The sequence below is a fragment of the Canis lupus genome, chromosome 24, assembly GCF_003254725.2.
Source record: "Canis lupus dingo isolate Sandy chromosome 24, ASM325472v2, whole genome shotgun sequence".
Lineage (NCBI taxonomy): Eukaryota > Metazoa > Chordata > Mammalia > Carnivora > Canidae > Canis > Canis lupus.
This window is the reverse complement of record NC_064266.1, coordinates 24,518,214-24,539,977: the sequence shown is the minus strand read 5'-3', so window position 1 is coordinate 24,539,977 and position 21,764 is coordinate 24,518,214. Positions and strand designations below refer to the sequence as shown.

Here is a 21,764-nt window from a genome sequence, read left to right as displayed (position 1 = left end):
GCTTGGCCCCACCCCTCGCTCGCCGTCGGCCCGGAGCCGCCCCGCCCACCAGTGTTGGGGGCTGCGGCGTCTAAACCCCGCGGTGGGTTCTGGTCCTGTGGTCGCGGCAGCCCTGTCCAGTGGACCCGGTGCCCGGAGGCGAGTCTGCGGGGCAGAAATAGTAGTAGCAGCATTCGCTTGCCTTGACCTGGGAGCTGCGCCAAGAGTTTCACATCAGACTCTTGGAACAACTTGGAACCTCCCAGAACAGCGCCTTTCAAAGTGTCCCCAGCCAGAAACCTCATCATCACCTGGGCACCTGCTTATAATGCGTTATTATTGGGCCGCACCACAGACCTGCTGAATCACACTCTAGGAGTGGCTCCCAGGTGATTCCCTGCAGTTTGGGAATCAGTGCTGTAGAAAGTAGGTGTGACTTTTATCTCCATTTTCTGAAAGAGAAACTGCCCTGTAGAAGCAAGAAGTAAGTTTCCCTAGATCACAGCCAGTTAATGGCAGGCCCTGATTCCGGCCATTTCTTCTGGACCTCAAAATACCCCGGGTGCCAGGGCCTGTTGGGTTGATTGTACTCGAACAGCCTCTCAGTGGTTCTGGCTCATGAAGCTGCTTGGCTCAGATCATTTCAGTGATGTAAGACCAGAACTTTGATAAAAGGTGGCACAGGGGACTGTGATAGTCTGTAGGAGAAAGGGACTTGCTGGGTTAGGGAAGGCTTCCAGGAAGAGGAGGAGGGACCCCTGTGGGTGCCCTGTGGCTCTGACTCAGGAGAAGCTGAGCAATGTCTAGAGTCCTCCTTCTGCCCTCAGGCTGCAGTTTGCTAGGGAAGTGCAGAAAGAAAACAAGCTCCTGTTAGCTGGAAACTGACAATATGCCTAGGGCTGTAATCCTTTCTACCCTCAGAACAACCCTGGAGGGTAGGTGCTATTTCAAACCTCACTCTTAGATGAGGAAGCCATGGAGTGAACTGACTTTGCTTGCCTAAGATTAATAGGTTCCAAGCCTGGTTTTTCTAGCTCCAGAGCCTGGGTCTTTCTGCGCATTAGCTACCGCCACCAAGTGTGAGTGACGTGCATTCTCGGGTGAAGTCCCAGAGACGTGAGCAGAAATCGTCCCCTGCTCTCTGGCCTGTGCCTATTTTGTGCTCTTCCTAACCCTCTCTACTCAGTGGGGCTCCAGGTAAATGATGCTCATTCACTCCTTCAACACATATTTATTGAGCTCTTCCTGTTTCCCAGCTCTTCCCTGGGTTATGGGAATACAATGGTGAATAAGACAGACTGGGCTCATGCCTACTCTCAAGGAACTTTCAGTGTGGGTTAGAAAGAGGTATACAAGAAGTATATACATTCGACTTAAAAATGGTTAAGATGGTAAAATTTATGTTATGTGTATTTTACAACATAAACAATTGGAAAAAATAAAAAGCAAGGGCACCTGAGTGGCTCAGTTGGTTAAGCATCTAACTCTTGATCTCAGCTCAGGTCTTGATCTCAGGGTTGTGTGTTCAAGCCCTGTGTTGGGCTCCCCACAGGGCATGTAATTTACTAGAAAGAAAGAAAAAACTGAAAAGCAGAATGTGCCTTGTACTGTTAAGCAAATAATCAGGGAACTGTAACAATGACAACTGGGACAAGGGACTTTCTGTTTTAGGAATTCCAGAATTAAAAAAAAAAAAAAAAAGGAATTCCAGAATTAGATGGTCCTTCCCTTTCCAGACTTCTTTTAGGTGGCCATGACAGGAGACCAAGACGCTGAATAGTTAGAGATTGCACTCTTCATAATGTCAGGCTTTATACTCCCGCTTCAACCTTCTCCATCAAGGTGGGATCCATCAACCTTTGGAGCAGGTGGGGCCTGCACAAGACGGCTTCACTGTGCACGTGGGGCAGCCAGCAGAGGGGGTCACTGGCCCCGGTTGCTGCAGCCTACAAAGCCCAACGGGAGAAGAGGAAGATTTCAGTCTCTTTCGTTGGTTTCTTCTGCCCTGTCATAGTCTTCTTTCACCTTATTTTCACACTGATGAATGAACTTTTCCTAATTGTTAAAGAAATAAATGCATTTGGGGCACCTGGGTGGCTCAGTGGTTAAGTGTCTGCCTTCTGCTCACATTGTGATCCTGGGGTTCTGGGATGGAGTCCTGCATCCAGCTCCCCGTGGGGAGGCTGCATCTCCCTCTGCCTGTGTCTCTGCCTCTCTGTGTGTCTCTCATGAATAAATAAGTAAGTAAGTAAGTAAGTAAATAAATAAATAAATAAATAAATAAAATCTTAAAAAAAAAAAGGAAAGAAATGCATTTGCAGATGTTACATATTCTCCTTTCCCAGTGCAGATGGACCATTTTTCTCTTGGGAGAAATATGGAGACCTCAGTGTATCTGGATTAAACACAATAGTCACAGTGTAGAAATCCCACTGCTTCCCCTGAGAAGGAAGACTCAGAACACAGCTGTGTCAGTGGGGCTCAGAGTCCAATTAGGAGAGCTTACAGACTTTAATAATATTGAGGTCAGAGAGTGGACCTCAAGATGAGTGACATTTAAAATGAGACTTGAGGGCAGCCGGGGTGGCTCAGTGGGTTAGCGCCGACTTCAGTCCAGGTGTGATCCTGGAGACCCGGGATCGAGTCCCACGTCAGGCTCCCTGCGTGGAGCCTGCTTCTCCCTCTGCCTGTGTCTCTGCTCTCATGAATAAATAAATAAGATCTTTAAAAAAATAAATAAAATGAGACTTGAAGAAAAGGAAGGAACAGAGAGATGAAGTACTAAGCGGGAGGGAGTAATGTGTTCTAGGAAGAGGAATTACAAGTGCAAAGTTCCTGGGACAAGATAGAACTTAAAGTTCTAGAAACAAAGAAAAAGCAGAATGCCTGGAAGATGTGAGAAGTGAGGATTTTGGATTTTATTCTGCATGCAATGGGATGCCATTTTAAGCGTTTAAGCAGGAAATCAACTTAAGGTCATGCCAGTTGCTAGGTGAAGAATGGATGAGGGATGGATAGAACAGAAGTAGATATACCAGTTAGGATGCTACTGCAGGCTGTGGAAGGAAATATAAGTTTCCTCTTTAGAAAATATAAGCAGGGATCCCTGGGTGGCGCAGCGGTTTGGCGCCTGCCTTTGGCCCGGGGCGCGATCCTGGAGACCTGGGATCGAATCCCACATCGGGCTCCCTGCGGGGAGCCTGCTTCTCCCTCTCCCTCTGCCTGTGTCTCTGCCTCTCTGTCTCTCTCTGTGTGACTATCATGAATAAATTAAAAAAAATAAAAATAAAATAAATAAATAAAAAGAAAATATAAGCAAAAATATAATTAGAATATGAGCTTCCATTTTAATAAAGGAATCTTTTATTTCTGTAAAATACTTTTCTGGCTAGCTCTGTTGAGCTAAGACAGTGGTTCTTTGGGATGCTTGGGTGGCTCAGTGGTTGAGCATCTGCCTTTGGCTCAGGGCATGATCCCAGATTCCCAGGATGGAGTCTCACGTTGGGCTCCTTGCATGGAGCCTGCTTCTCCTCCCTCGTCCTGTGTCTCTGCTGCTCTTTCTGTGTCTCTCATAAATAAATTAAAAAATCTTAAAAAAGAAATTAAGGCAGTGGTTCTTAAAGTCTGGTCCTCTGAACCAAAAGCATTGCTACCACCTGAAAACTTGTTAGAAATGCAAATTCTCAGGCATACCCCAGAAAAACTAATTCAGAACCTCTGGGGATGAGGCTCAGCAGTTTGTGTTTTTATTAAGCTTTCCAGGTGATTCTGAGGCATGCTCTTGTTTAAAAAGCACTGGGCTAAGAAAATATGAAGCAAATACTTTTAATGTGTACTGTGGTGCAACCCGCATAAGGAAGGATCTTCTTTCAGTATTTGTAAAACATTATTTAATTACATGAATCATGAAATAATGACTAGTAAGCAAGCTAATTATAAAGGTTGTAGTTCTAATAAAATAATATGTAGACTTAATCCTGGAAACCTTCCGGCTGAGAAACATCTTGAAATGCTAAAAAACAATTATCTCTTGGAACAGATAGCTGACTCATGAAAAAGTAAGAGAAATCCCCAGGGGCTAGAAGTGAAAGAGTTGAAAAAAGCAGTAAGCTTGTGAGCTGACTTTGTGACTCTGGGATAGGATGAGGAGAGGTGGCTAATGGACCTGGGGTGTCAGTAATCTACAAGTTTGGGGTTTCTTTCTTCCTTCTCTCATTCTTAGCATATAATAATTCATAGTAACATAGATATTTACAGCTCACAAATCACTTTCATATAAAAGATCTTATAGCCTGGAAAGTAATGTGTTGGTAGCTATAATGTGGTAAGTGCTACATTAATTTAGCAAGGCTTTGGAAGGCAGTGACTTTTTTTATTGGAATCAAATAGATGGGAGGAGAATGGTTTCATAAAGTATTTTTTAGTCAGTGTGGCCTGAACTCCCCATGACCATATTGTATTGTCTTATAATCATTGTCAAAAAATAATGGGCGATGTCTTTTTTTGGGTATTGGCTATTAATGCCTATATAGGTAAAGGAGATGATACCTCCAGGCCTCAATAAAAAGGTGGCTTCTTGGAACGCCTGGGTGGCTCAGCGGTTGAGCATCTGCCTTCCACTCAGGGCATGATCTCGGGTCCGGGGATTGAGTCCCACATTGGGCTCCCTTCAAGGAGTCTGCTTCTCCCTCTATCTGTGTCTCTGCCTTGCTCTCTGTATCTCTCGTGAATAAATAAATAAAATCTTTTTAAAAAATGGCTTCTTAACAGAGCTAGGCCCATAGAAAAAGGGTAGGCCAGAAAAAAACAAAACGAAGTATACACTTGTGCAGGAAGAGAAAGAGAATGCTTGAGAGTATCTCAACTTGTGTCTTTGATAAAAACAAATCATTGCTGGGACATAGTAATCACAGGCCTGTCTTCATAAAAGTTTGGAGTTTGGATTTATATTCTTTGCTTAGTCTAGAAGCTCCAAAGTGGAGAAATTAAGTAACAATCGAGGGTGCCTGGCAGAAGCACACATGAAACTTCTCTGAGGAAACACAACTCAACCTAAGGCACATAGCATTCTCAAGGAGAAAACTCTGCTCCGGATGAGTACCTGATCTAATCTCCCAAAATGCATGAGGACAATTCCTCATGAACAAGAGTCAATAGACACCATCATCAGCATCATACTTCTGTGAACTTGAGATAATGGATTTTTCAGATAAAAACTATGTTTTTCTTTAAGATTTTATTTATTTGGGAGATAAAGAGAATGAGCATGTGAGCCTGAGCAGGAAAAGGGGCAGAGGGAAAGGGGGAAGCCAACCTTGCATTGAGCGTGGAGCCCAATGCAGGGCCCATCCCAGGACCCTGAAATCATGATCCCAGCCCAAGTTAGATGCTTAATGAACTGAGCCACTCGGGTGCCCTGATAAAAACTATGTTTGTAATGATTAACAACATTTAAGAAACAATGAAGATGTAAAAATGATACCACACCAAGAAGAGTTGAAAATAAATTGAAATTTGGGTGCTTCAGTAGCTCTGTTGTTTGAGTGTCTGACTCGTGATTTCAGCTCAGGTCATGATCTCAGGATTGTGAGATTGAGCCCCACATCAGGTTCCATGTTGGATGTGGATCCTACTTAAGATTCTCTTTCTCCCTCTGTTCCTCTCTCACTTCTCTAAAAAAAGAAGGAGGAAGGAAGGAAGAAAGGAAGGAAGGAAGGAAGGAAGGAAGGAAGGAAGGAAGGAAGGAAGGAAGAAAGAAAAAGGAAGAAAGAAAGAAAGAAAGAAAGAAAGAAAGAAAGAAAGAAAGAAAGAAAGAGAAAGATTAAAAATTTTAAAAATTTCTAGAAATGAAAAATATAGTAATTTAATTTAAAAAATCAGGGGGAGGGTTAAACAGCCAATTAGACACAGTCAAAGAGAGGAATATTGAACTTGAAAGAGCTAAATATAATATAGAGAAATAAAATCATAACTATAAAAGAGAGATTCAGAATGAAGAAATTAATATCTCACTAATAAGAGTTCCAGTAGGAGAAAGTAGCAAGAAGGAAGGAGAGGCAATATTTGAAAGGTATGGATAAGAATTAGCCAGAATTAATGATAGGCATGAGTTCTAATATTTGGCAAGCTTGAATCTATTCAAATAGAGTAAATAAGCATATGTCTACATCTAAACATCAGAATACCAAAAACAGAGGAAGTGTTAAGATCTGGGGAAAAAAATGGATACTGACTTCACGAAAGTATCATATTATTCACTCTAGTGTGGTTAATTTTATTATTCAATCTAGTATCCTTGACACATTTTTTTAAAGATTTTATTTATTTATTTGAGAAACAGAGAGAGGCAGAGACACAGGCAGAGGGAGAAGCAGGCTCCATGCCAGGAACCCGACCCTGGGTCCCCAGGATCACACCCCGGGCCGAAGGCAGCGCTAAACCGCTGAGCCATCTGGGGGGCCCTCCTTGACATATTTTATAATAATAGAAGAGAAAAATTAACAAGGACTCAAGAACATATTGGTTAAGGGATGGGGCCTCCAAAATAACTGAGGAGCTCAGTAAATCCTCTCCTTAAAAAGGAATGATAAGACTATGTAAAATTGTCATAGACAGTCACTTCAGGACTCTAGAAATTGACCAAAAGGCATACATCATATTGAGAAGCATTCATTCAAGAAAAACTACCAAACCTTCATGTCATTTTACCCAGGGGCTTGTCCAATCTTCCTCACTCAGTTCTGTGGTGAGTCCTAATGGGGCAGGGAACTTTGTGAGGAGTAGGAACTTTGTCCTTAGAAGGAGCCGATTGGATTTGGAGCAGAGCTTAGAAAACACTTGCCCATGGACATTGTTGAAAACAATAGCAATCTAGTGGCAAACAATCAAGGCAAGCCAACACTGCAGCTAGGCTGAAGTTATGATACTAGTGGGGACAAGCAATAAAATGGCACGCCTGCCAGACATTTAGCAGAGAGATCTGGGAACAAGATAGCCACAGTGAGCCTTGATAAGCTTTCACACAGCCCTGGTGGTCTGAAAGGCTGCACACTTGCACGAGACTTTACACATGCTCACGAGAGCTTAGAGAGCATCCTAGCTATCTAGTCATCCCTGACTGAATGTGAGGCCCAAGCAGGCAGAAAGTAAAAGGCGGGTAAATCTGTAAACTGCTTGAATTTTCAGCATGTTTCCAAAACCACAGAGAGCTCCATTGGTATAGACTAGAAGTGTTATTGGCTCAAGATGCTTAATTAAGTGTAACCTAGATAAATAAAATGTGGCATATCCACACAATGGAATATTAGTTGTCCAAACAAAACAAAACAAAAGAAACTAACTCCTGGTACCTGCTATAATATAAACCTCAAAAACATTATGCTAGAAAAAGAAGTCAGATACAAGAAACTACAAAATGTATGATCCCATTTATATGAGATGATCAAACAAGGCAAATCTTTTTCTCTTTTTAAAAAAACATTTAATTTATTCATGAGAGACACACACACACACAGAGAGAGAGAGAGAGAGAGAGAGAGAGAGAGAGAGGCAGAGACACAGGCAGAAGCAGGCTCCATGCAGGGAGCCCAAGGTGGGACTCAATCCTGGGTCTCCAGGATCACATCCTGGGCCAAAGGCAGCACTAAACCACTGAGCCACCGGGGCTGCCCAAACAAGGCAAATCTATAGAGGAAGTAGGTTTGAGTTGCTTGGAATGAGGAGAGAGATTGATGGTAAATGTGAATGAGGGGTCTCTGATGGGAACATTCGAAACTGGTTTGTGGTGATGCTTACATAACTACAAATTTACTAAAAAAAATCATTGAATTTAAAATGTGTGATTTTTTTTGACATGCAAATTGTGCCTCAACAAAGTTGTCAAAAAGAAAAGCAAGGCTAATATTTTAAGATGTTTTAATTTTTAAAAACTCCTACCTTACCAGAGGCTGGAGAAGATGAAAATAGGACTTGATTGCTTACCGGGAATGGAGCTGCCTCTTGTGGGGATGAATATGTTCCGGAACTAGATGGAGATGGTAGCTGCATAGTACTGCACAATGTACTGTCACTGAATTCTACACTTTAAAATGGTTGGAAAGGTAATTTCTGAGTGTTTTACAATAATAAAAAACAATAATACAATAATACAATAATAAATAAAATAATAAAATATATCACTTGATATGAAGGAAACTGCAATAAAGCTTACTATACATTTTTTTCTAGAGGATTTTTAAAACCTTTTTATTTTGAGGGGTGCCTGGGTGGCACAGTCTGTTGAGCATCCCACGCTTGGTTCTGACTCAGATCATGGCCTCAGGATTGTGAGGTTGAGCCCGAGTCAAGCTTTGGGCTCTGCACTCAGTGAAGAGTCTGCTTGAGATTCTTTTCTCTCTCTCCTTGTACTTCTCCCCGTTCTCTGTCTCTGTCTCTCCAAAATACGTAAATAAATCTTTAAAAAACAAAACACAACACAACTTTTTGTTTTTAAATAACTATAGGCACATAAGAAATTGCAAAAATAGTAAGGAGAGGTCCTATGTACCCGGTTTCCCCTAATGGTAGCATCTTATATAGTAGCAACAGGACATTGTCCAAACCAGGAAATTGGCATTGGCACAGCACAATTAATTAAAGTATAGACCTTACTCAGTTTTTTTTTGTGAATTGTTTTAAAAGCTATAAAATACCCAGCTGGGGTGCCTGGGTGGCTCAGTAGTTGAGTGTCTGCCTTTGGCTCAGGTCATGATCCTGGGGTCCAGGGATCAAGTCCTGCATCAGGTCCCTGCATGGAGCCTGCTTCTCCCTCTGCCCATGTCTCTGCCTCTCTCTGCGTGTCTCTCATGAATAAATAATAAAATCTTAACAAAAAAGGGGGGGTGGTGGTAGTGGAAATGAAGAAGGTGGTATGGAGACAGAAACAAATGGATGGAAAATGGTTTTGGAAATCACAAGAGAAGGAGAAATCCAGGAGAGCCCATAGGTTTCTGGCTCGAGCCACTTGGTGACAGGTGGGACATTTACCGAGATGGAGAAGTCTTGGGAAGGAATTGGCTTACAGGGAAAATCCTGAGTTAGGAGAGGTCTCTGAGACATCTAAGGGTAAGTCCATAAGGCTGTTGGGTATGAGGTCTGGAGAATAGAAGAGAGATCTGAGCCTAGTTACATGTTTGGAGAGAGGGGCATCACACAGACACTAATTAGTCTCTCAGTTCCCTCTCATCTCTGCTCATGTATCCCACAAATATTTATTAAATGATTCTCAGTCTTAGGGATGCAGAGCTAAAAAAGACAGTCAAGTTCCATCTCTGCCCTCATGCAGACTGCTGGTATATCGCAGACAGGACTGGGTAGCGGCTCTGCCCAGGCAGGCTACAGAAGGGAGGTCACAATGTATACTTTATGATGAGATCTGTGGTATGATTGGTGGCATGGGGGACCACACTGAGAGCTAATCCTTCCTCCTGATGGAGGATACGGGACCCACCATATGTTATCTCTCTGCACTTGCACTTTCCATCCCAGGGCCAGCTAGGTCCTCTCTGGAGGTGAGCAAATGGGCAGGGAGGCAGGAGGTATGATGTGGTGGGTTGGGGGGCCATAGGGGCCAAAGGGACAGAGAGAGCCTAGGGCCTCAGTTTCTCCTCCTTCTCAATCCCAGGTAGAGAAGTCAGTCTGCTGTCTGCCCCAGGACATGAAGCACTTGTGGCAGATTTTTGTCCTGTGGGTCTTCTGGGTACTCATCATGTGGCTGATGGCACCCTGCCTGGATCCCAAACCTGAATCGCCACCCCAGGGAAAACTGATGGCCTTGGTACCACGGCATTGCAACTGCCCTTGGCTCAAATTCAGGAGAAGTGGCTGCCCATCCGAGACACTAAACGCCTCCCTCTGCTACCACAGAGTTGGAGAACGGAACCGATTTGCTACCTGCTATGAGAAGGCCCTGGAGCACCTGATGGGGGCAACAGAATCCATGACCCCTGATACTGTACTCTGTTGGTTGGTCAGTGGCCAACCCTGGCCCCAGTCCCACCCCTGGTCCTTCCAAGGCCCAGCCCATGTCCCACTTTCTCACCCAGCCCCTGCCCTCGGCCCTGGTTTAGCGCACCTCTCCTCCTCATGGCCTCAAACCCTGACCACCAGTATAAGGGTCTCACCCTACAGGTCTGCTTTCTTTCCACTAGAGCCGATACCCAGCTCCCAGCCCCCAGTCTTCTTTCTGCTGTTTCCAGGGCATGAACTCAGCAAGTGGCCTTGGCAAAATGTGGGAAAAGCTGTTCAAGGTGATTCCCAGGCCCTCAGCGAGCCATTTCCATATCTACTGTGGGACTTGTGCTTTGATGGGGCACTCACAGACCCTGTGGGGCCCTGGCCTTACCAGCAACGTCCACCAACCCACTGCAGCCTTCGGGTGGGTGCCAGGAGAGGGCAGGGCCTGGGAAGGGCGTGGCTGCCCTCAGAGCTCTGCCAGTTTCTGCCCTCCTTCCCAGGATGAACGAGGGCTGTGTCCAGGGCTTCGAGACAGTGGGGAACCAAGCCACGGGACACTTCATCCATCCCGGGAACGCCAGCAACCAGGGCTCCTGGAGAAAGCTGCTGCTGCTGCTGCTGCAATTTCCTGGTCTGGTGTGGACTTCAGATGCTCCGCTTGAGGAGGTGATGGTCCGGGAACCCAGATATTCTTAGCACCGGAGTGAGGGGCAGTCACTGCAGGGAGGACAGAGAGGCTCCTGGCAGAACCTTCCCAGGTTCTCAGTCTGCCAAGACTCCCCCACCTCCCAATTCTCTTAGATTTTGGAGGGTGGTCCAGTGCCCTCGTGAAATGGAAGACCACAAAGACCAAGTAAGGGGACGGGAGGGAGGAAGATGCGGCTGTGGACTGCCGTGCGAAGGGGCCCAGGTCAGCCCCCTCCTGTCTTCCCCACCTCCTGGTGATCAGCCTTACCTTCCTCAGGTATAACCAGGGCAACTGGCTGAATGATCAGGGTCAGTATGCTTCTGTGGGGCTCGTGGCTCTCTTCTGTACACCTGTGACCAGGTTAGGAAAGGTTCTTGTCCATTTCTCACACAAGATTTCTCTCCTTCAGGCCTTCAACACAGAGTCTAAAAATTTCAAGACCCTGCATCATCTCCCAGGCTCACACACTGGGCTTCTTGGTGTCCCCCAAAACATACCAGCTACCTTCTGCTTTCTCACACACTGCTGCTTCTGCCTGGAATGCCTTTCCCTTGTTTCCCTGGGGAGTCCTCTTTTCCTCCAATATGATGAGGAGCAGCTAGTTGATGCTCTCCTTGCCGGGCTCTGGGATCACACTGTGTGTTCAGTGTGTGTCTTCCCTGGGGAAGGTGAGCTCTGTTCTCCTCCCAGCTCCAGGAGGCAGGCTGTCACACTTGATGCTGAGTGAGGGCAGTGGGGACAAAGGCACGAATCAGCCTGCTGACACATTATATTCCTCTCTCATTCACCAGGATGCCTGCTTCAGATTTGGATCAGAAAAGCAAGAAGAGGGATGCCAAGACTGGGAGGGTGTTAATTGGACTAAGAGCACCAAGGAGATTCTATGTGCAGCACGGAAGCAGGAATGGAAGTCAGCTACGGTGTGGCGGGTGAACTCACTGTCCACACCCGACACCGACCAGAGTCCCCACAAGTCCTAGTCCTTTGAGCGTCAAGGCAGGTTCTTGGGACAGTGGTGTTGGCGGCAGCAGCAGGACCATGAGGACTTTCAGGGGTCAAAAGCAAGAGGAAATTTTATGGAGACCAGTCAGTCTAGTGCTGAATAAAATTTTCGTCGGATCTGTTGCCTACAAGGACAGGGTAAGGAGACGAAGAGCCAAACTTGATTTCCAGATCTCAGGGGCAGTATTTATGTTACTTTCTCTGCTTGACCCTGGATCATGCAGGTGGTGTAGATTTAGACCCAATCTCACACAAAATGCAAGGCCAGACAGAGTTCTTGGGGGAAGCTCTTTTCCCATCTGAGGAAAGAGTTGTATAAGCCTTTGTATTTCATCCTGTACTGGGGGTGGATTTTTTTCTAGCTTAGCTTTTCACCAAAGGTTCAGCTCCTTGAGGTTCCTAGTGTTTTACAGTGACCTCTGTTCCTCCTCTGCCTCCCCTGGGCTCAAAGTCCTCAGCCCCCATAGGCATTAAACTCCTAAGTTCCTGGACAAGCACTCAGGCAGCTAGAGCACTCCTTGTGCTGTTTTTCAGGGGACTTCCTGTTTTATTTGGGCCTCTGCTCTGTGTTTAAAATAATTCTTGCTAAAAAAAAAAAAAAAAAAAAAATTCTTGCTAAAATAATATATGCACTTGTAAATTTTTCAATTAACTCAGGAAGGATACACAAGACATTAGGGATGGTAGTTGCTGCTGGTAGTTGCCAGATATAAACTGTCTCTGGAAAATAAGTGGGGGAAAAGATGGGGATGGATTTTCTTTTCTTTCTTTACTTTTCTAATGATTTTGGATTTTCTTTTAATTCACTTTTTGTACCTTTTGGACTATGTGTCATGGACCCATAATACACATTAAAAAATAAATACAACTAAAAAAATTTACTATTTTTAAAAATATTTATTTATTTATTCATGAAAGAGAGAGAGAGAGGCAGAGACACAGGCAGAGGGAGAAGCAGGCTCCATGCAGGGAGCCCGACATGGGACTTGGTCCCGGGTCTCCAGAATCATGCCCTGGGCTGAAGGCAGCGCTAAACCACTGGGCCACGGGGGCTGCCCAACTGAAACAAAAATTAACACTAAAAGGGCAACAGGGTAGCTCAGCTGGTTGAGCATCCAACTCTTGATTTCAGCTCAGGTCATGATCTCAGGGTCGTGAGATTGAGCCCCATGTTGTGTGTATGGGGGGGGGGGTCCCCACTCAGCAGGGAGTCTGCTTCTCTCCTTCTCACCCTGCCCCTACTCTCTAAAAATAAATAAGTAAGTAAGTAAATAAATAATAAAATCTTTTTGAAAATTTAGTTACTATATTTTGACCAGGGGTTCTGGATTTTTGTAGCAGGAGAGTTTTCAGGTTATCTTTTCATTTACTATTTTGCTAGAACTGGAGCCCAAACTAAGTCTTCATAGCTCTCCTGCAGTGAGTATGAGTGAGCTGGGTGAGTATGTGGTAAGTTTGATGATTCCTCAGAAAGTTAAACAAATAATTACCATAGGAGCCAGCAGTTCTACTTTTAGGAAAATACCCAAGAGAAATGAAAACATATGTCCACACAGAAACTGGTACACAAATATTTAGCAGCATTATTCACAATAGCAAAAAGGCGGAAACAACCCAAATGTCTAGTGGTGAATGAATGGGTAAACAAATTGTGGTACGTCCATACACTGTGATATTATTCAGCTATCAAAAGGAGCAAAGTATTAATACATGCTACAGGAGCACCTGGGTGTCTCAGTCAGTTAGGCATATGCCTCAGCTCAGGTCATGATCTCAGGGTCCTGGGATCAAGCCCCCAGTCGGGTTCCCTGTTCAGCAAGGAGTCTGCTTGTCCCTCTCCCTCTGCCTCCCCGACTGGTACTCTCTTTCAAATAAATAAATAAATAAATAAATAAATAAATAAATAAATAAATAAATATTTTTTTTTAGAGTGGTTATTTTTTTAATAAGATTTATTTATTCATTCAGAGAGAGCGAAGAGAGAGGCAGAGACACAGGCAGAGGGAGAAGCAGGCTCCCCGCAGGAAGCCCGACGTGGGACTCGATCCCGCGTCTCCAGGATCACACCCCGGGCTGCAGGCGGCGCTAAACCGCTGTGCCACCTGGGCTGCCCTTTAAAAAAAATAATACACGCTACATCTTAGAAGAACTACAAAAACATTATGCTAAGTGAAAGAAGCCAGACACAAAAGATCACATATTGTATGATTCCTTTTATATGATATATATGGGATAGGAAAAGCCACAGAAAAAGAAAGCAGATTAATGGTTACCAGGGGTTGGGGACAGGAGGCAACAGCGAGTGATGATTTAATGGGAACATGGTGTTTTTAAGGGAAGTTGAAAAAAATCTTTTTTTAAATTTAATTTATTAATGAGAGAGAGAGAGAGAGCACGCAGCAGAGACATAGGCAGAGGGAGAAGCAGGCTCCACGCTGGGAGCCTGACACGGGACTCGATCTCGGGTCTCCAGGATCCCGCCCTGGGCTGAAGGCAGCGCTGAACCTCTGAGCCACCCGGGCTGCCCTGAGCCACCTGGGCTGCCCAAAAAAAAGTCTTGAAAATAGAGCTGGTGGCTGGCTACAGAACATTGTGAGTACATTAAATGCCACTGAATTGCATACCTGAATAGTTCATTGTGTTATGTGTGTTCTGTGAATTTCACTTCGATAAAAAAAGCAGTTGCATAAAAATGCATATCACGTGATTACATCTAATGTTAAAAAATATACACAATTAAATAATATACTGCTTAGATACACAATGATGTAGTAAAAATAAAATGCCAAGGGAATGATAAATACAAATTTCTCCGTACTGTTAACATCTGGCAGGGAAGAAGGAGCATCAAGGTCTTCAGTGATTAAGATAGGTGCATGGGGGACACCTGGAGAACCTGGGTGGCTCAGTCAGTTAAGCAGAAAGCTCTTGATTTTGGCTCAAGTCATGATCTCAGTCATGAGATGGAGCTCCACGTCAGGGCTCTGCACTCGGTGGGGTGCAGAGATTCTCCTCTCCCTCTCTCCCTGCCCCTCCCCACCTCAAATAGATAAATCAGTCTTAAAAAAAACAACAACAACAACAACAACAACAAAAAAAACAACAGGTACATGGATATTTGTTTTCTTTTATATTCTTTTATATGTATTTAATATTTTAATACAATTTAAAGACATAATAAGGAAGGAAAACCTGTCACATGCTGTAACATGGACGAGCCTTGAGGACATTAGGCTAAGTGAAAGAAACCAGACACAAAAGACAATTAATACATGATTCCTCTCTCATAGGAACAGAAAGTATAATGGTAGTTTCCAGAGGCTGAGATGGAGGGGAAGGGGAAGTTATTGTTCAATAAGAGTTTCAATTTGGCAAGGTGAAAAGTTCTGGAGATCTCTTTCAAAATGTAAATATACTTAACTGCCCACTTAAAAATGGTTTATTTTTTTTTAATTTTTTAAAATTTATTTATGATAGTCACACAGAGAGAGAGAGAGAGAGAGGCAGAGACACAGGCAGAGGGAGAAGCAGGCTCCATGCACTGAGAGCCCGACTTGGGATTCCATCCCGGGTCTCCAGGATCATGCCCTGGGCCAAAGGCAGGCGCCAAACCGCTGCGCCACCCAGGGATCCCTTAAAAATGGTTTAGATGGTAAATTTTATGTTGTTTACTTTTTACCACAACCAAAAATTTATAGTAATTAGAATTTAATTTTAGACACGTGGAAGAACTGTTGACAAGTTCAGGTATGCATGAACTCACTAAAAAAGTTGCAAAAATTTTTTAAAAAGTTGCATGCTAGGGTAATAGTGTTCTAGCTATAATTGTAATCATTTGTCAAAGGCAACAAGTAAATATAAAACAAGTGGAACTATATCAAACTAAAAATCTTCTTCTGCCCGGCAAAGGAAACCATCAACAAAATGAAAAGGTATACTACAGGAGACAATATTTGCAAATCCTATATCTGATAAGGGATTAATTAACATTCAAAATATATAAAGAACTCCTACAACTCAATAGCAAAAAAAAAAAAAAAAAAAAAAAAAAAAGGAAAGAAAGAACAATCTAATTGAAAAATGGGCAGAGGGCAGCCCGGGTGGCTCAGCGGTTTAGCACTGCCTTCAGCCCAGGGCGTGATCCTGGAGACCCGGGATCGAGTCCCACATGGGGCTCCCTGCATGGAGTCTGCTTCTCCCTCTGCCTGTGTCTCTGCCCCTCTCTCTGTGTGTGTGTCTCTCATGAATAAATAAATAAAATTATAAAAAGAAAAGAAAAATGGGCAGAGAAACTGAATAGATGAGTTTTTAAAATTATTTAGGTATTTATTTATTAAATATTTTATTTATTTGAGAGAGAGAAAGAGCACAGGCAGAGAGCCCCACATGAGGCTTGATCCCAGGACCCTGGGATCATGACCTAAGGCGAAGGCAGATGCCTAACCAACTGAGCCACCCAGGTGCCCCAAGATTTTATTTATTTGAGAGTGAGAGAAAGCAGGTGTACAGGAGGAGGGGAAGAGAAGAGGGACAAGCAGACTCCCCACTGAGTGAGGAGCCTGATACGGGCCTTTATCCCAGGACCCAAGATCATGACCTGAGCCAAAGTCAGACACTTAATTGACTGAGCCACCCAGGCACCCTGAATAGACAGTTTTCCAAAGAAGATCTGCAAAAAAAAAATGGTCAACAGGGGCACCTTGGTGGCTCAGTCAGTTAAGCTTTTGCTTTTGGCTCCAGTTATAATCCCAGGGTCCCAGGATTGAGCCCTGCATCAGGATCCTTGCTCAACGAGGAGTCTGCTTCTTCCTCCCTCTCTCTGTCCCACACCCCCACCCCCACAGCTTGTGCTTTCTCTCTAGCTTTGCTCTCTGTCAAATAAATAAATAAAATCTGTAAACAAAACAAAAACAAAAAATGGTCAACACGTACATAAAAATGCTCAACATCACTCAACATCAGGAAAATGCAAATCAGAACCACAGTGAGATATCCCCTCACACCTGTCAGAATGGCCATCACCGACATGGTACTATAATACCAAATATTGTATAGTTGAAAAGTGCTAAGAGAATAGATTTTAAAAGTCTTCATCACAAGGGACGCCTGGGTGGCTCAAGCATCTGCTCCTGATTCCAGGGTCCTAGGGTCTAGTCCCCCCCCATCAGGCTCCTCACAGGGAGCCTGCTTCTCCCTCTGCCTATGTCTCTGCCTCTCTCTCTGTGTCTCTCATGAATAAATAAATATATTTTTAAAAATCTTCATCATGAGAAAAAAATTGTAACCATTTGAGATGATAGATGTTAATAAAATTTATTGTGGTAATTATTTCACAATATAGACATATATTACATCATTTTGCTGTGTACCTTAAGCCAACACAACATTATATGACAATTTTATCAATGAAACTGGGAAAAAGATGAAATAGAAAAAATTTCACCAAGACAAAAACAGAATATCTTCATATACAAAGTAATTTAAATCTTACAGACAAGCACAGCAATTTTAAAAAGCAGCCTAATATTTTTGAAGAAAAATCAGACTATTTTAGAATAATATTAGAATATAATATAATTATTCTAATTATATTAAAAGACTGAAAAAACAACCATTAGAATGGTTAATTTGGGGGCAGCCCCGGTGGCCCAGCAGTTTAGCTCCACCTTCAGCCCAGGGCATGATCCTGGAGACCCGGGGTCGAGACCCGCATCAGGCTCCCTGCATGGAGACTGCTTCTCCCTCTGCCTATGTCTCTGCCTCTCTCTCCCTCTCTCTCTCTCTCTCTGTCTATCATGAATAAATAAATAAAATCTTTTTTAATAAAGAAAATCTTTAAAAAATGGTTAATTTTGCAGAAAAATGTAACAATATCCTCTGTGTCAAAAGCTTAAAGTTGATGAAATTCAATTGGAAGTTAAACTTCCAATTTTAAATACTGAGAAATACTGAGAAATCACGAGCTAGCAAGTTTGATCTGGTATTTTGAACAAGAAATGATGCTGAGAATAGACTTACAACAAGGTGAGTGTGAAAGCAGAGATAGACAGCAGAAGTGGACTTGATGTTAAGCAAACCCATCTGTTATTCCTGAGAAACCACAAGACCACATTTTCCGGTTGTCTTGTACTTAGTTATGGCAATGTAATTTATTTCTGTTGGGTGTGTGTGTACATGTATCTCATGTGCTACTTCTATGCCTGGTCTAAATAATCTCCCATTTGCCACTTTCTTTTCCTTTTTAAATTTTTAAATATTTTATTTATTTATTCATGAGAGACACAGAGAGGCAAAGACATAGGCAGAGGGAGAAGCAGGCTCCCTATGGGGAGCCTGATGCTGGACTCAATCCTAGGACCCCAGGATCACAACCGGAGCCAAAGGCAGATGATCAACCACTGAGCCACCCAGACGTCCCTCTCTTTCTCTTTTCCTAACACCCAGCTGTGTGTGGCGACCCATGAAAATCTTGGAATCCTTTGTTGAAGATGATAGAGACTTGATGTGTATCTTACTGAGTGCCTGAGTACTTGTGGGGCAGAGGTATTACCCTATTCCTATCTATTTTGAATTTATATGAACAAGAAATAAATTTCCATTTAGTTAAAAAAATAGTAGCCATTTGTAACTAGCCCTATATGACAGAAAAGTACTCTTGTCATAATACTTACTATTAATAAAAAGAGGAGAGAAAAAATTAGAAGCAGAAGGAATGCCATTAAGGACACTTTATGATGAGAGGGGAAAAATGCCTCTTTCTACTGGGGACAAACCCAAGATAGGTGGAATCAGGGTTCTGCCTCCCATTTATGAACCCCAAATGGATCCACCAGTTCCCCTTCCTGCCCATGGAAGCTAGTACACGGGCATGTGCCCTTTGTGGGCTCAATCAGATGGTTCTCTCATGAATTTGAAACTTGATGTCATGATGCAAAAGTGCAGAATCAGAGATTACTTTCTCCGTAGTCTGAACTGGGCAGAGTGTCGGTATCCATTACACATTGTTTCATAGGAAACTTCCCTTAAAATGTACTGACTCAAACAGCAATTAGTATTTATTGCAATTCTACGGATCGGTAGGATAGTTTTTCTAATGATCTTACCTGAGGTCGCTTATGCAGCTGCTGATAGCTTGTGGCTTGAGGCTGCATTGTCTCTGATGACTTCACTTTGGTGTCTGCGTCTCACCTGGGGTGGCTGGGGTCACTAGGCAGCTGGGCGTCTCTCTCCACACAATCTTTGATCCTGGGCTTCTTGGTGGAAGTCTTACTGGAGAGTGGAAGCTGCAAGGTGTGTTAAGGTGGAAGCTATGAAGTCACACGGTGTCTGTGCAGCATTGTATTGGTCAGATGAAGTTGTAACATGACCTCAGATTCAAGAAGTAGGGAAATGGACTCCTCATCCTGCTGGAAGGAGCTAAAAATAATTTGTAGTCATATTGAAACTACCGTCGTCCCACAGGGTCAAGGATCTGGTTGCAGTGGCAACAGTGGTGACATTCCAGGCCGGCCATTCCTGGGGTAGTCTTTGGCTACATCTTACCTCCCTTGGTGATAGCCTCAGACTGGCTCTGCAGTTTTCACATCTATTCTGTAAACTGCTAAATATTTAACCAGTGAGTTATTTTTGTGCTTACATTTAGCAATTTGTTTCTGTTTCTGAGACCAAGGATTCCAATTACCTCAGTCCACAAGGATCAAGCATCATACTTTTGTCAACAGCACCAAAGGCTGGAAGATGATAGAAAAATGTCAAAAAAAATGTCATCAAGGTTTGGTTCTATTTTTGCAACCTAGATCCTCTACCCCCAGCCAAACTATCAATCAAGCCCAAGGACAGTGTGGTCGTTCTCTTCTCTGGGGCTGTCATAACAAATGACTAGGTAGTTTAAAACAATGGAAACTTACTCTCTCATAGCTCTGGAGGCTAAAGTCCAAAATTCATGTTGGTTCCTCTGGGGACCCTTTCTTTCTTTCTTTCTTTCTTTCTTTCTTTCTTTCTTTCTTTCTTTCTTTCTTTCTTTCTTTCTTCTTCTTCTTTCTTTCTTTCTTTCTTTCTTTCTTTCTTCTTTCTTTCTTTCTTTCTTCTTTCTTTCTTTCTTTCTTTCTTTCTTTCTTTCTTTCTTTCTTCTTTCTTCTCTTTCTTTCTTTCTTTCTTTCTTTCTTTCTTTCTTCTTCTTTCTTCTTTATTTATTTATTTGACAGAGAGAGGGAAAGAGAGAGAGAGAAGGAGTGCACAAGCAGGGGAAATGGCAGGCAGAGTGAGAGGGAGAAGCTGGGTCCCTGCTGATATGGGGCTTGATCCCAGAACCGTGGATCCCAGAACCCTCGGATCGTGACTGGAGCAGAAGGCAGATGCTTAACTGACTTAGCCACCCAGGTGCCCCACCTTCTGGAGGTTCTGAGGGAGAATCAGTTCCATGCCTCTCTCTGAGCTTCTGTTAGTTGCTAGTACATTCTGTCTCTTTATATTTTTTGGCTTGCAGACACACAATTCTAATCTCTGCCTTCATCTTCATATAGACTGCTCCCTGTGTCTTCTGTTCCTAAATTTCCTTCATTTTAGGATACCAGTCATTAGATTAAGGGCCATCTTAATCCAGTACAAACTTTTAAAAACTTGGTTACTTTTGCAAAAACCAAAATAAGGTCACTTTGATAGGTACCAGGGCCCAGGACTTGAACATATTTTTTCTGAGGTCACAATTCTATCCACCATAAGCAGAAAAATAGCTTTTCTAGACTTGCGAAGATTCAGAATGTTTATCTCCTGTATGTCCTTTCTTAGGAAATTACAATAAACAATAAAAGGAAAGTAGTCCTACTTCACTACCAGATTCTATAGGAAACAATATCTGTCTACTCACTGTAATGTGAACATGATCATAGATCTTTGACTTTTTGAATCAGTCTCTAGTTCTCCACCATCAAATGTGATCGATGAGCATGTGACATTAGCTAGTGCAAGTAAGGAATCAAAATTCATCAATCTAAATTTAAAAATGAACACAATTCAGTTATTGGAAAGTCTTTAAGTATACTTGTTATAACTTGGATATGTAAATCTACTTTATAGATAATAACATTTTATTAAATGTATAGATCATGTCTTTCTGATGAAAACTGAGTGTCCAAATTGAGATAGACTGTGAGTGTAAAATACAATTCGGATTTAGAAGACTTCATTCCAAGCACGAAGAATGCAAAATAAATCAATAATATTTTTATATTCACATATTTCTTGTGGTTAGTGCCGCTAGAGGCAAAGCACATGAAACTTAATGACATCACAGCTTACACAACAGAATGTAAATTTTTTTTTTATTTTAAGGGTATTTTTTTGTATATTTTTTTATTGGAGTTCGATTTGCCAACATATAGTATAACACCCAGTGCTCATACCGTCAAGTGCCCCCCTCAGTGCCCATCACCCAGTCACCCCAACCCCTTGCCCACCTCCCCTTTGACTACCCCTTGTTCGTTTCCCAGAGTTAGGTGTCTCTCATGGTCTGTCACCCTCTCGGATATTTCCCACTCATTTTCTCTCCTTTCCCCTTTAATCCTTCTCACTATTCTTTATATTCCCTGAATGAATGAAACCATATAATGTTTGTCCTTCTCCGATTGACTTCACTCAGCATAATACCCTCCAGTTCCATCCACGTTGAAGCAAGTGGTGGGTATTCGTCGTTTCTAATGGCTGAGTAATATTCCATTGTATATATAGACCACATCTTCTTTATCCACAGAATATAAATGTTATCCTTGATGGTATAAAAGTTCAAAATACCAAGGTCGGGAAGTGTAAAAGGAAAATGATTGACAAGTAGAAGTGTATGGCCCAATATTCTCATCTCAGAAGGGCTTCAAGAAATCTTGTCTTGCAGTGACAGAATGAAGAATAGATGTTAGGGCCCATTCTATAAAGTTACAATGTGACCCAAGAGGTTATTACTAAGCATGATGATATGATCATATGTAGCAAGTAGTCTACATGTAGTATCATGATCTAGTGGTATGAGCACATTATTTAGAGCTATGGAAGCAAGTGCTGAAGAACAGAAGGGGAGATATGAGGGCAGGGACAGTTGCTTTATGTTAAA

At 42.9% G+C, this 21,764-nt stretch overlaps 1 protein-coding gene and 1 long non-coding RNA gene across 8 annotated transcripts; one reads left to right on the top strand and one right to left on the bottom strand.

Moving 5' to 3' along the window:
• Positions 1–4: 4 nt before the first annotated feature.
• On the top strand, positions 5–13,515 carry C24H20orf173 (chromosome 24 C20orf173 homolog). Of its 7 annotated transcripts, XM_025469859.3 has the most exons (7): positions 5–405; positions 1,014–1,176; positions 7,923–8,078; positions 9,641–9,985; positions 10,167–10,393; positions 10,473–10,638; positions 11,452–12,529. In XM_025469859.3, the coding sequence occupies exons 3-7, from the start codon at positions 8,067–8,069 to the stop codon at positions 11,638–11,640; spliced, it is 939 nt and encodes a 312-aa protein (XP_025325644.1). In that variant the 5' UTR covers positions 5–405; positions 1,014–1,176; positions 7,923–8,066; the 3' UTR covers positions 11,641–12,529. The 7 variants fall into 7 exon arrangements, 6 of the variants coding, with proteins under 6 accessions (XP_025325644.1, XP_025325645.1, XP_025325643.1 ...); XM_025469860.3 differs by lacking the exon at positions 1,014–1,176 and having other exon boundaries at positions 5–368; XM_025469858.3 differs by lacking the exon at positions 1,014–1,176.
• Positions 5,847–19,647, bottom strand: LOC112673873 (uncharacterized). Its single transcript, XR_007405433.1, has 4 exons — positions 18,766–19,647; positions 10,928–11,085; positions 10,361–10,689; positions 5,847–8,431 (listed from the first exon to the last, which is right to left on the bottom strand). It is a non-coding gene; the product is annotated as an uncharacterized LOC112673873 (long non-coding RNA).
• Positions 19,648–21,764: the final 2,117 nt, after the last annotated feature.